Source organism: Saccopteryx leptura, chromosome 6 (genome assembly GCF_036850995.1).
Source record: "Saccopteryx leptura isolate mSacLep1 chromosome 6, mSacLep1_pri_phased_curated, whole genome shotgun sequence".
Lineage (NCBI taxonomy): Eukaryota > Metazoa > Chordata > Mammalia > Chiroptera > Emballonuridae > Saccopteryx > Saccopteryx leptura.
Window position 1 is genome coordinate 155257250 of NC_089508.1, and position 15021 is coordinate 155272270.

Sequence of the window (15021 nt, forward strand, 5' to 3'; positions counted from 1 at the left end):
GAAATGGCCATTTTTGTCTCTGAGTACTTTTTCTGTCTTGTAGTCAGCATTATTAGATATGAGTATTGCTACACCTGCTTTTTTTTGGGTGTTGTTTGCTTGGAGTATTGTTTTCCAGCCTTTCACTTTGAATTTGTTTTTATCCTTGTTGCTTAGATGTGTTTCTTGTAGGCAGCATATAGTTGGATTTTCTTTTTTAATCCATTCTGCTACTCTGTGTCTTTTTATTGGTAAGTTTAATCCATTTACATTTAGTGTAATTATTGACACTTGTGGGTTCCCTACTGCCATTTTATAAATTGCTTTCTGTTAGTTTTGTATCTTGTTTGATTCTTCTCTTTTGTTTTTCTATCATTTGTTTTTGTTTGTTTGTGTTCCATACTTCTTTCCTCAGTTGCTATCTTTTTTAAGTCAAGTATTTTTGTGGTGGTTTTTTCAAGGGTGGTTACCATTAAATAATGAAAAGGGTACCTACCATAATCATTGTAGTACCCTATCTTATGAGTATTTCTGCACTTCATTGTCCTTTGCTACTGTTAATCTCCATCCTCTCCCCCCTTTTTTTCCTTTGTTGTCACAGTTTAAGTTTGGTTTTATTGTGTTCTTGGTGGAGCTGTTACTTGTGGTGTTGTTTTCTTTTATTCTTTGAATCTGGTTGGAAAACCCCCTTTAGTATTTCCTGGAGTGGGGGCTTTCTACTGATAAATTCTCTCATCTTTTCTGTATTTGTGAATGTTTTTATATCTCCTTCGTACTTGAAGGATAGCTTTGATGGGTATAGTATTCTTGGCTGAAAGTTCCTCTCTTTCAGGGCTTTAAATATTGGGGTCCACTCTCTTCTAGCTTTTAGAGTTTCTGCTGAGAAATCTGATGATAATCTAATAGGCCTTCCTTTATATGTTGTACTCTTCTTTTCCCTGGCTACCTTGAGAATTTTTTCTTTGTCATTGGTTTGTGTCATCTTTATTATGATGTACCTTGGAGTGGGTTTGTTGGGGTTAAGAAAACTTGGTGTTCTGTTTGCTTCTTGAATTTGAGGCTTTAGTTCTTTCCACAGGCTTGGGAAGTTCTCGTCTATTATTTGTTTGAGTATATTCTCCATTCCATTTTCTTTCTCTTCTCCCTCTGATATACCTATTATTCTTATGTTATTCTTTCTGATGGAGTCAGACAATTCCTGTAGGGCTTTCTCGTTTTTTATTATTTTTGAGTCTCTTTCTTCTTCTCTCTGTTGTGCCTCAAGTTGTTTTTCTTCTATTTCACTAATCTTATCTTCTATCTGGGCTGTGCTGTTAGCTAAGCTTGTTACCTCGTTTTTCAGCTCGTGAATTGAGTTTTTCATTTCTGTTTGATTTGTTTTTATAGTGTCAATTTCCTTGGTAATATATTCTTTGTGTTCATTGAGTTGTTTTCTGATCTCCCTAAATTGCATTTCTGTGTTTTCTTGTATATCTCTGAGTATTTTTAAGATTTCTATTTTAAATTCTCTGTCATTTAGCTCCAAGGCTTCCAATGTGTTAAGTCTTTTCTCCATAGATTTTTCCACATCTATTTGTGTTACCTCTCTTTCTTTTGTATCCATAATATTCGATTTCCTCTTTCTTATTGGCATCTGAGGGTGGTCTTGTTGATAGCACTAATTAGAATTAATAAAGAGTAAAAAGAAAAAAAAAAAAAAAAAAAGTAAAACACCCTACAAAAAAAAACAGTAATAATTTATTATTTCCCCCTTTTTTCTTTCTTCTCTTTCCCTCCTCTCCCCTCCTCAGGGAAATATCGTGATGACCTGTGAATTATATTATGCTAAATGGAACAAAAACTGCCTATAATGGAGGGCCTGATTTGGGGTGAAGAGTTCAAGGGGCAAAAAAAGGGAGTAGGGACCTACTAAATGCAAAAAAAAAAAAAAAAAAGGAAGAAAATCTTAGACAAGCATAAGATGATTTGCTTGTAAGTGATGGTCGACTAAGAGATATAATGAGAGGGATAAGAGGGAACCAGAAAAAAGGAGGAAAAAAAAGAATAATAAAGAAAAAAATAAAAATAATAAGTAAAAATCTGTTGTATTAAGTGGAGCGAAGACTAAATACAATGGAGACCTTGGGTTGGGAGGAATGCTAGTGAGTTAAAAAGCAACGTAAAAAGTACCCAAAATGCCACAAAAATAAACAAACAAACAAACAAAAAACAAAAACAAAAGCGAAAAAGAAAAATAAAACCAAAAAAAACCCTTGAGTCCCAAATTAACTAACTAATTTGTTCGTGATTGAGGATTAAATGGGAGGAAAAGTAAAACGAGAAAAGAAAAAACGAATAGAAAGGAAAAAATAAGAAAAAGAGAAAAACGAAGGAAGAAAAAAAAGGAAGAGAAAAAAACAAAATAAAGCAAAACAAAAAAAAAAAACAAAAGAGGAGAGAGTGAGAGTTAAGTGTTTTGGAGTATAACCTTAAAGGAGGGTGAGGATGAAGATAAGAAATAAAATGTAACACTCATGGGTAGTGTAGTTCAAGAAAAGGGAAGCATAAGATGGGCAGAGAATAGAAGGACCGAGGTGGAGGAAATAGAAATAATAATAATAAAGGCAATAAGATAGAAGAAACAAACAACAGCAAAAAAAAAAATTAGTGGAACAAGTTGTAAAGTCTGTGGATTTTTCTTGATTTTGAGAGGTTAACTTCTTCCTTTTTCTTTTCTCTCCCTCTTCCTGGTCGGTGACTCTGTACCCCAGGCTCTGCCCCTGTGTCACACTTAGGTAGGGATTTGCAGTTGATGGGATTCTATGGCAATGTCATATAATTGGCTTTAGTCTTGCTGGTAATCAAGGCTTGTTGGCGTTTGCAGGGTCCAGCGATGAGAGAGTTTGCTTTCCTGGAGTCTCTCTCCTAGTCCCCCCTTCCTGAATTAGCAGCCTGGTGATCCAGCTATAAGGCTGCTACTGCTTCTGCCTGGGGAGTAAGAGGCTCAAAGAGCTAGGAAATCCCCACTCTATCCCCACTCAGCGCAAGGCTTTGGGAAAGGCTCTGGCAGTCAGAGCCTCCAGTGTAATCAGGCGGGGCTGGGAGTCAATTGTTGTCAAGGTGACTGTTCAGCGCCTAGCATTCAGTTGGACCACTCAACCCAGGCTTTCCACACTTTGTAGCCTGTTTTGGCTGGTAAGAAGAGGCACTAGTCTCTGCTTACGACTAGTGTAGTAAAGATCTTATTATCTGCCAAGTCCCTCTTGTTAGCGTTTATCCCTGAATATGGAGGCTCTATCAATCAGAGGTTGCCCCCGCCCCTTTAGCGAGAGGTACTAAGAAATATCACGCCTCTTGTCTTGGATCGCTGAACTGAGAGAGATCTTATCAATTAGAGCCCGTGGGTGCGCAGATTTCATGGGTTAAGCTAATTTCAGTGATTGGGTCGGCAGCTGTGCTCCCGAAGGTATTTCAGACTGCCTGCGCGCCCCTCCCCCAACGCTTGATTGTTAGCTTGAATGGCTGGGTGAGGTGCCCCGCCCGTGGAGAGAATCTCCCAAGTAGGGAAGACCTCCCTGGCGCCTCTCCCGCTCGCCCCGCCGCTGGCGGCTGGGGCGCACTGTGCACAGGATAATGGGGCACCCTGGGTGTGTGGGCCAGTAGGGCGCACCGGGCGCAGGATAATGGGGCACCCTGGGTGTGCGGGCCAGTAGGGCACGCGCGCGAATGGGGTGCTCCAGGCACCGGTGGCTGGGGACTCTCACTCGCAGTGCGCGGGCCACTGGGAACGTAAGCGGTGCTCACTCTGCAACCAGACCGGGCGCGCGCCGGCGGCTGCTCGCCACTCCCGAGTGTGGGCTGACTCACCACAGGCGCGCTCCCTCCGCGGCTTGAATGAACGTTCCTGCGGTAGTTAGCTTCCTCCACACCCTCGTCTCTCAGATTCAAGTGATAACAGTCCTTTCGCTTTCAGTTTGTGTGGAACTCCGGAATGCTCCGAGGATAAATTTTTCTGTTTCTAGTTGATAAATTTGTTGTGATTTTGGGGAGATATGTCGGACGCGCTGCTCACGACGCCATTTCCGTGATGTCACTGTCTTTTATTTCTTATTCTTGTCTGATTGCTGTAGCTAGGACTTCCAGAACTATGTGGAATAAGAGTGGTGAAAGGGGGCACCCCCCCTACCTTGTTCCTGATCTTATGGGATTTCCTTTAAATTTTGCCCATTGAGGATGATGTTGGCTGTGGCTTTGTCATAGATAGTCTTTATCATGTTGAGGTATGTTCCCTGTATTTCCACTTTGCTGAGAGTTTTGATCATAAATGGGTGCTGGATTTTATCAAATGCTTTTTCTGCATCTATTGATATTATCATGTGGTTTTTATCCTTCTTTCTGTTCATGGGATGAATCACATTGATTGATTTGCGAATATCGTACCAACCTTGCCTCCCCAGAATAAATCCCACTTGATCATGATGTATAATTTTTTTCATGTATTGCCGGATCCAGTTTGCTAATATTTTGTTGAGGATTTTAGCATCTAAATTCATCAGGGATATTGGCCTATAGTTTTCTTTCTTTGTATTGTCTTTGCCTGGTTTTGGAATGAGGACTATGCTTGCCTCATAAAAGGAGCTTGAAAGTCTTCTCTGCTCTTGAATTTTTTGAAATAGCTTGAGAAAGCTTGGAGTTAGTTATTCTTTGAATATGTGGTAAAAGTCGCCTGTGAAGCCATCTGGTCCAGGGCTTTTGTTTGTTGGGAGTTTTTTGATAACTGTTTCAATCTCATTTGTTGTACTCGGTCTGTTTAGGTTTTCTGATTCTTCCAGATTGATATTTAAAAGATTATATGTTTCAAGGAATTTGTCCATTTCACCTAGTTTGTCTAATTTTTTTGCATATAGATCTTCATAGTATTTCCTTACAATTCTTTGTACATATTTCTGCTGTGTCAGTTGTTACTTCTCCACTCTCATTTCTAATTTTATTTATTTGAGTCCTCCCTCTCTCTTTTTTTCTTGGTGAGTCTGGTTAAAGGTTCATCAATCTTGTTTACCTTTTCAGAAAAGCAGCTCTTGTTTTCATTGCTCTTCTGTATTTTTTTGTAGCCTCTATGTCATTTATTGCCACTCTAATCTTTATTATTTGCTACCTTCTACTTCCTTTGGGCTTTACTTGCTGTTCTTTTTCTAGTTCTTTTCGATGCAGGGTTAAGTTGTTTATTTGAGCTTTTTCTTGCTTCTTAAGGTATGCCTATAATGCTGTGTACTTCTCTCTCAGGATTACTTTTTCTTTGTCCCATAAATTTTGAGTTTTTGTATGTTCACTTTCATTTGTTTCAAGGAAATTTTAATTTCTTTGTTGATCTCATTGTTAATCCATTCATTATTTAATAATATACTATTTAGTTTTCAAGTGTTTGAATGTTTTTCAGTTTTTCTATTGTAGTTGATTTCTAGTTTCATGCCATTGTTTTGAGAGAAGATGCTTGATATGATTTCAGTCTTCTTAAATTTATTGAGACTCATTTTGTGTCCTAACATGTGGTCTATCCTAGAAAATATAACATAAGCACTTGAAAAGAATGTATATTCTGCTGCTTTAGGGTGAAAATTTCTGAAGATATCTATTAAATCCAGTTGATCTAGTGTATCCCTTAATTCTGTTGTTTCTTTGTGAATTTTCTTTCTTGAGGATCTATCCATTGATGTTGGTGGGGTATTGAAATCCCTTACCATTATAGTATTGCTGTTGAACTCTCCCTTTATGTCCATCAAAATCTGCTTTATATATTTAGGTACTCCTATATTAGGTACATAGATATTTATATATCTAGGTATATATTATATATTTATAATAATATATAATATTATTATACAGATACATATAATATACATAATATATATTTATAATAATATATATTATATTTATATATTTAGGTACATACTGTATTTATGGTTATCTCTTCCTGTTGGATTGCTCCCTTTATCATTATATAGTGACCTTCTTTATCCCATACTATAGCTTTAGTTTTAAAGTCTATTTTATCAGATATAAGTATTGCTACCTCAGCTTTCTTTTCCTTTCCATTTGTGTGAAATGTTTTTTTCCATCCCTTTACTTTCAGTCTGTGTATCTTTTGTTTTGAGGTGGGTCTCTGTAGACAGCATATATACAGGTTCTGTTTTCTTATCCATGCAGCTACCCTATGTTTTTTGATTGGAGCATTTAACCCATTTACATTTAAGGCTATTATTGATATGTAATTGTTTATTGCCATTTTTTTCCTTTAAATTTACATTATTATTATATATATAATATATAACAATAATGAAAGATTTTTTTTCCCTTTGTTCTGTTTACAACAGGTTCCTTAATGTTTCTTGCAGCATTGTTTTGGTTGTAATGAATTTCTTGAGGTGTTTTTTTGTTTTGTTTTGTTTTGTTTTGGTCTGGGAAGCTTTTTATTTCTCCTTCAATTTTAAACGATAATCTTTTTGGATAAAGAAGTCTTATATATAGGCTCTTGTTTTGCATTACTCTGAATATTTTTTGCCATTCCCTTCTGGCCTCAAGTGTTTCTGTTGAAAAGTTGGGTGTCATCCTTATAGGGGCTCATCTATAGGTGATTGACTGCTTTTCTCTTGCAGCTTTTAGTATTCTTTCTTTATCTCTTGGCTTTGGTATTTTAATTATGATGTGTCTTGGTGTAGGTCTCTTTGGGTTCCTCTCTAATGAGATTCTCTGTGCTTCTTGAACTTGTATGACTTTTCCTTCATCAATTTAGGGAAGTTTTCAGGTTCTCTATTTCTTGTTCTTTCTCTTCTTCTTCAGGAACCCCTATTATGCAGATGTTGTTTCTCTTCATGTTGTCATAGAGTTCTCTTAGAGTTTCCTCAGACTTTTTGATCCTCTTTTCTTTTTGCTGTTCTGCTTCTGTGCTTTTGCTTATCTTGTCCTCTAAATCACTGATTTGATCCTCTGCTTCATCCATCCTGCTGTTAATTCCTTCTAGTGTAGTCTTCATTTCTCATATTGTGTTTGTCATTTCTGTCTGATTCTTTTTTATGATTTCAATGTCCTTTTTGATGCCAGTTATGTCTTTGTTTAGGTGCTCATTTTGTCCATCTATTGTTGCTCTAAGATCCTTGAGCATCCTAACAGTCATTATTCTAAACTCTGCATCCTGTATCTTGGTTATTTCCATCTCTTTCAGTTCTTTTTCTGGGGATTTCTCTTGTTGATTCATTTGGATTGCGTTTCTCTGTCTTCCCATTTTGTCTGTGTATAGACTGCTCCTTTGGATGTGCTGTTTCTGTAGCTAGCTGAATATAGGGTTGGTGTTGTCTGCTTCCATCTTTCAGTTGTGTTGTTTCTAGATCTTCTTGGTTTGGTTTCAGCTGCTGTTTGTAATCTGCTGTGGGTTACTTGTCTTCTGCTACTGCTCTTTTTGCTATTTGTGTCAGTGTTTTCTATGCCTTGGCCTGGTCAGGTGTGAGGAACCCTTCCTTAATATACCACTATAACTAGGGTTGTTAGGTCTTGAGCTGATGCTCTCCATATCTGGCTGCTGGATGTACCAGCCCTGGACCTCCCTGGCCACAACCTGGCACAGACCAGTAGGGGTCACTGCTTATGACTAGCCCTTAGCAACCTTCTTGGAGCTACAGGTGATCCAGAATTTGTGGCTGCCTTTGCTGGGCCCTGATTCCATTGTAAATATCAACTGCACTCCTAGACTGGCTTTTATCTACTCTTAGTGAGTGGGTGTGGCCTCTCTATTCCTGAGATGTGGTCTTTTCGCTGCCGCCACTGCCTCCTCAGGCAGTAGAGCACTGGCACTGCCGGACATGTGGGTTTGTGAGCCACAGCTCCGGTTGCCCCACATGTGCTTGGGATGCCTCACCCCGCCGGGCTCTGCCCCCCGTGGGCTTTCAGCCCACTGGGCTCTGCCCCCCACCGCCGCGCAGGCTAAGTGCTGTGGCCACCGCCATAGCCAGGCCCTCCCACTCTTTGGAGGGTATTCAGCAGTTTGGGGGGGCAGTGTAACCCAGACCTCAGCACTCAAAACCTGTGTCCTTGATGCATCCCCTGCTTCTAAGCACCTCCTTGCACTGACTAGAGCAGGAGAGCCTCTGGTGGGCAGGGTAATTGCTTCCCTTTGCTGGCATTGTTTTTGCCAGATAAAATGGCCACTTTAGGTTTGAGGAGTGACTCAGTACAGGAGTCAGGGTGGCTGTCCCCCACAGTCTCTTTCTTGCCCCTGAGACCACATTCTCCTCTCGCAACTCCAGTCCTCTTGGCACTCCCCACTCCCGGAGCCCCAGGTAAGTTGCTATGAACGAGGTTTTCTCCGTGGTTCCTTTAAGACAGAGCCTGAGTCTGAGAGTTCTGTCTCCCTCTTGCAAATAGTAACCCAGCTCTTCTTTCAGCTAAATACTGTTTGTACTTCTCCTCTAGTCTCTGGGACTCCAGGCTGGGGTTCCAGTTCTGGGGCTGAGGACTCACAATTCTCTGGGAAACCCACTCCACCGTGAGAGATGCTCCGGGATGCCTCTCACTCCTGGGAGCGGGGAAGCCCTTTCCATGTGTTCGCCCTTCCTACCAGTCTCAGTGTGCTTTCTTCAGTGATGCTTGGTTATAGATTCCTCTCAGTTTAGTCCAGAGTTGGTTTTTCAAGATGATTGTTCCTAAGTTAAGTTGTAATCCACTTTGGTTCTGGGTGGTAGGAGTTGTAACATCTGCCTACTATGTCGCCATTTTCTCTCTAAAGAAAAGTTTTAGAAAATAGTATAAGAAATAGTGTTACAATAGACATGAAAGCACAGGGGAGGAGGATAGCTTGGAGGTAAAGCAGTGGAAGTCTAACAGTTGGGTAACTGTCCCCAAGAGGAACCAGAGCAAATGGAGCAATAAATATACCAATGCTGCCACACAGGTGAGCTGGGCTAGCACACCTGCTGAAAAGGCTTTTTTTATTCAAACCTTCTCATTTTTTTGTGTGACCACACAAAAGTAATTATGTTGTAAAAAATATATAAGAGGAAATTATGGTAAAAATAAAGGAAAGGGTGTTAGCCTGATCAGGCAGTGGCACGATGGATAGGTCATTGGCCTAGAACACAGAGGACCCGGGTTCAAAACCCTGAGGTTACCTTGAGCATGGGCTCATCTGGCTTAAGTGTGGGGTCACTGGCTTGGGCATGGGATCATAGACATGACCCTATGGTCGCTGGCTTGAGCCCAAGGTTGCCTGCTTGAGCAAGGGGTCATTGGCTCTGCTGCAGCCCCCTAGTCAGGGCACATATGAGAAAGCAATCAATGAACAACAAAGGAGACTAATATGCCACAACAAAGAATTGATGCTTCTCATCTCTCTCCCTTCCTGTCTGTCCCTATCTGTCCTCTCTCTGTCTCTCTCTGTCTTGCTTTAAAAAAAGAAAAAAGAAAAAGAAAAGGTTTTAAAAAATGTAACAGAAAAAGATCCGTCCTGTACTGAAGAAAAACTCAAGTTCGAAATCCAGGGTTTCAATGAATAATAGTCAATATTTGTGATGAGCACCCAATATCTAGACACACATCCTGCTGAAATTATTGAATCTCGAGGAAAATAAAGAGTCTTTTCGTTATCTAGGCTGAAGGGGGAAGAAGGATACTTGCCCAGAAAAACTTTCAAGCTGGCCTTAGACCTTTTCTTCAGCAATATATTGAGATGTGCAGTGGCAACTCTGGACTGTCCTCACCTCCCCTACCCCTTTTGGACGGGGAGCAGCTCAAGGGAGCAGGTTTTCTGCTGGTGCAGGAGGTAGAGACACAGCAGGCTTACCTGCAAAGAAGTGTGCTTGCAGCCACACACAGGTGTGCAGGGCCCAGGGATGCCAGAATTTCTGGGGATTTTCTTCTAAAAAGCCCAGGATTTTTAAATGAATACTCAAAAATTTTCAGTTTAATTCTTGTTACAATTCAGTGTGGTTAAACAGAAGCCCATCTGTGGACTACTAGCATGTGATTTCTTGGAGCCAGTTGGGAATTCCTGGAATCATTTCTAGGTAATGATGGATTAATCGTCCTCACCAACATAATAGCAAAATTATTTGGTGGCACTATAGGCCACAATTAGAGCTGGGTGTGTGGTCAGGTTGGTGGGTGCTTTCTATTGCCAGAGGAGTGTGTATTTCCTCAGGAGGAACAGTAGTCACAGCAGACGTCAGCCCTAGTAACCATAAGTGATATTTGCACAACACACATCCTGTAGGAGTGAAGTTTGCAGGGTTTCAAATTGCATAATTGTTTCCCTTCACATCTGACTTGAACTTCACTTCTTTGTAGCATTTCTTTCTTGATGAAACTTTTCTTCTAGAATTTGTTGTCATCCACAATGGGATCATCACAAACTACAAAGACCTGAAGAAATTTCTGGTAAGATACTTCTCCTGGGTAACATCTAAGTCAAGTGGTATTGGTTCCCCAGAAACTTTCCAACCAGCTCATTTCCCTCCGGAAACAAAGGCAGAAGCTGAGTGAGAGCCACTTTTGGCCCTGACACCACATTGGACACAAACCTCAGCCCAGTTCAGCCACCTCTTCAGATGTTAGTGGAGGAGAGAGCAGGGCATCCATGTTCGTGGGCTACTACAGAGTCACCAAATCAAAAGGACATGAACTTTCTCTTATTAAAGTGTCTCCACTAAATTATCAACTCATATACCAAATGGAATGTGGAGTGGGAAGGCAGATGGCTAGTGTCTAAAGTATGAAAAGGTGGTGTTGACTGGGATGTGGGTGGATTTGACTCAACTCATTTGATCACTCTGACTGCTATTATTTTGCAATGTCCAGATTCATGGCAGGAACAAGCTTCTGAGGTGGGGCGATCTTGGGGAATATTGAATGACTCAGAGCTGTGTTGCACTGGGTGATTCTGGCAAACATTTCCCATCCTTTTCAAATTTTTCTTATTCTCTTTTTAATCACTCTGAAGGCAAGTCATAAGGGGAGAGAGGGAGCTGGGCAGGCCAGCATTTCGCAATGACCATTATGTGATACTCTGTCCAACTAAATATTCCAGGAAAGCAAAGGCTATGAGTTTGAGTCAGAAACAGACACGGAGACCATCGCCAAGCTGATCAAATACGTGTTCGACAACAGAGAGGTTGAGGACATCACATTTTCAACACTGGTTGAGCGAGTCATTCAACAGTTGGTGAGTTATGAGTCCCACTTGTCTAAATCATCCCTTCATTTTTCAGAAGCATTTATTAGGTACTGAGGATTCAAGCATCTGGTTTTAAGGTGTTACATCCTTAAAACATTTGGACAAGTTCTGAGGTTTGGGTGGTAAACATCAAATGGAAGTGCTTGCTTCATTTTAACTACTCTGAAGTTGGGGGCGGCCTCCAAACTGTGCTTTCTTACAATCTCAGGTTGTGTGCAGGACCTTGGTGGTGGTGGTTCACATTGGCATCTTTTCAGTTAAATTGTTTGTGCCATCAGTTACATAACCCAGATGCATTTCACTGACGTTGACTTAGGATTTTAGTCTTTTGTACTGTTCCAGTAAAGCGATTATCTGTCCTGGGAGAGAAATGGCTCACGGTCCTTTCTGAGTGCATTGAAGGAAGGAACAGAGGGAGGGAGGGGAGGAGGAAAGGAAGGAAAAAGGAAAGGAAGAGGAAGTAAAGAGAATTGGTGCAGATTGTCAAGAAGTGTGATTGGAGAGGAAGGGTGTAAAGATCTGGCCCAGGGGCAGGGAGGCTTTCTGTTCTAAAAGAGGTTGTGCTTCTGGGATACACATCAGGTCAAGTCTGTGTGCAGAAAGGAATGATCCAAGAGAGATTCATGATGTCCCAGAGGGTTGGACCCACAGAACAAAGTTCCTGCTAAGGGGCATATGCTGGGGGAGTTATTCAAAAGAGGCCCCTCCTTGAAGGAGGAGGTAGAGCAGATCCAGGGCCCTCAGAGGATAATGGGGGAGAAGAAGAGGTCTCCAGACTTTCCAGAGCCCATTCTTGGGCATCAGTGTTGCCCAACTGCCCCTCCAAGATGGGGCCAGCCTGGAGACAGTGTTCAGACTGAGAATGTGGAACACCTGCAGTCAGAGGCTACTGTGGATGCAACTGTGGTTTAAAATATATCACCCTTTGCTGTTTTCAGAGTCTTTTTTTAAATTTTTTTTATTTTTTTATACAGGGACAGAGATAGAGTCAGAGAGAGGGATAGATAGGGACAGACAGACAGACAATAATGAAGAGAGATGAGAAGCATCAATCATCAGCTTTTTGTTTTGACACCTTAGTTGTTCATTGATTGCTTTCTCATATGTGACTTGACCACGGGCCTTCAGCAGACCGAGTAACCCCTTGCTTGAGCCAGTGACCTTGGGTCCAAGCTGGTGAGCTTTTTGGTCAAGCCAGATGAGCCCGTGCTCAAGCTGGTGACCTGGGAGACGTCCCCCGCATCCCAGTCCGATGCTCTATCCACTGCACCACTGCCTGGTCAGGCCGGAGTCTTTTTTTTTTTTTTTTTTTTTTTTTTTTAATAAGTCTACTGTGGAGCTCTTTGCTCTGTGATTCCCATTTAGGGGGTTATAATTTAGAGAATGTGCTCATGAGTAAGAATCTGACCCGTATTTAAAGTACAGTGTACTGTGTAATGTGCGGTAGGATGACCTGGCATGGCAGCACAGTGTTCTCTCCTTTCCATTTGTAATTCTAAATTTCAGAAATACTTCCTCAGTGGTGGCACTTTAAACCCCAGGGAATGAGAAGCATATTCTATTCAGTCTTACTTTGTTGCAGACCAGTGATTTTCAACCAAAGCATCACAGAATTTTTAAAACATGCAATACAGATGGTGCTCGACTTACGATCATGATTGGTTTCGACAGACTGGTCGTAACACGATTTGGTCATAAGTTGAGTAGGCTATATGTACAGTACTGTGAAATGATGTTATAAAAATCTTTAAGTCACATTTTATCATAATTTTCTTTCATTATTGTTATATATTATAATTTTCTTTGTTCATTTTATGCCATTTATATCATCTCTACACCATTTTGTTTCCCATTTTTACATTTGTCAGGTTTACGTAAAACATTCCCAGTACAACTGGTTTAATATTTGCAAAGACAATTTTCTCTTGGTAGACATCTTGGGAGGGGTTTGATGAAAAATATCCAAGACACAAAACACAAATTGCTGTACCGAGTCTGGGATAATAGTTGAAATGGTGCACGCGGAGATGGTAGTGCTGCCGGAAGCTGGTCCGCACTGTCGTACGCCCAGCTGGGCAACGCTTGCGCTGCCAGACGCGGAGCAGTCATGGCTAGCGATTGTGGTTGTAAAGTCAAATGGTCGTAGTTGCATAGGTCATAAGTCAATCAATATTTATACCTGACTAGTCAGGGCACTGACGTCTTTTCCCTTAGCTTGTCAAATAAAAAAATGAGAACAGCCAATACAACAATAGCCGCCTGGTATGAATGAATCGGAATACCTATTTTTAAAAGATCTTATTTATTGATTTTAAAGAGAGGTTAGAGAGAAAGAGAAAAAGGGAGAGCAGGAAGCATCAACTCACAGTTGCTTCTCATATGTGCCTTGACCAGGCAAGCCGGGGTTTCAAGCCAGCAACCTCAGCGTTCCAGGTCAACTCTTTATCCACTGCGCCACCACAGGTCAGGCAAGATTATACATATTTTTGTTGTCATGTCAGCAAAAAATATATTTTTGGTGTGCTGCAGAATTTTAGTAATTAGTTTATGTGTGCCATGAGTTGAAAAAGGTTGAAAATTGGTGGTGTAATGTCAGGCTGCTGATGGTCTGCCTAATGCCCCTTTGTGTCAGGCTGTGTGAGGCCCTTACAGGCCTGAGGACACTGGCGGAGATTGTTTGACTGAAATGGCAAACCGGCTATCGCACGCTGGCTGCATGGGGCCTCGGATCTACCCAGGGTTCCAAACCTTGGAGGGTTCCACATCAAAATGCAGATGTATAGCCGCTCATTCCAACCAAAGTCATCTAGGGTCATGGCAAATGAGTGCAGGATGGTCAGAATGTAAGAGAGAATTATGCACCAAGGATTTAAATGGAAAGCATTTGGAGTCTTGAGGTAGGAGAACTGGATTCCAGTTCTGGTTTGTACTAACCAACAAACAGAAACATAGGGGACAGTTCTCACCATAGAAATAACAATAATTACAGTAATAACAGTTCATGCTTCTGTTGGGTTCTCTATGTGGCAAGCACTGTTATAATGCACTGGTTCACAGGAGCCACACAAGGTAGAAATAGTCTCATTGTCACTCAGCCCAAGGAAAATGGGGCACAAAGAAGGCCACAGTATTGCCAGGTTGAATCCAGGCTCCCATGTGAGTTGAGCTAAGCACAGGTCCGGAGCATTAGCCCCTTTAATCCTCACAGGAGCTCCCTGAATAGGTACTGTCCCAGGTGGCAGAGGCCCTGGCCTTGGCCCTCACCTGGTCACTGGTTCTGATGCACCAGTCCACCCACTTTATTGCAGAGCTGGGACTCATTTCTCATGGGCCTTGACAGGTGTGGTTGCCATTGCTCACAAGGAAGTCCACAAGATCTGTCTTTGTAATTTGGCATGGAACTGTCTATGTCACTTTCCTCCTAATGTCATCCTGCTGTCCTGTATTTGGTGCCCCGAGTAAGCATTGCCAGTGTGACCCCAGGAGCACTCACAGTGAAGAGGGCTCAGGGAGACCGGTCGGGCACAAGCCAGGCTGCAGTGGCCTGGCTTAGCCAGCATGAGTTGTTCCTCACTTTCTTTCCGTGTTTCAGGAAGGAGCATTCGCATTGGTTTTCAAGAGCATTCACTACCCGGGAGAAGCTGTTGCCACAAGGTAAGGCAAATGCATTGGTATTTCCAATAGCAAATAACTAAAATATAATCACTTAGCTTGAAGCACAAGGGGCCATGGAGCCTCTGGAAAACTGGAAGGTACCTGCTATATCAGAAGGAGAACTGTAGCCTAGCCACAGAGAATGCACCCCATCGTCTCTTTGGGCAAAGCTTCTGCTTTTTTAAAAAGAA

At 41.5% G+C, this 15021-nt stretch overlaps 1 protein-coding gene across 1 annotated transcript in view; it reads left to right on the forward strand.

The window, feature by feature from the left end:
• Window positions 1–15021, forward strand: part of GFPT2 (glutamine-fructose-6-phosphate transaminase 2) — a 58716-nt gene that overhangs the window by 22525 nt on the left and 21170 nt on the right. Inside the window, exons 5-7 of the mRNA XM_066343549.1 lie at window positions 10322–10380; window positions 11030–11164; window positions 14769–14830. Coding sequence (XP_066199646.1) covers window positions 10322–10380; window positions 11030–11164; window positions 14769–14830 — 256 coding nt within the window. The remainder of the gene's footprint in view (window positions 1–10321; window positions 10381–11029; window positions 11165–14768; window positions 14831–15021) is intronic.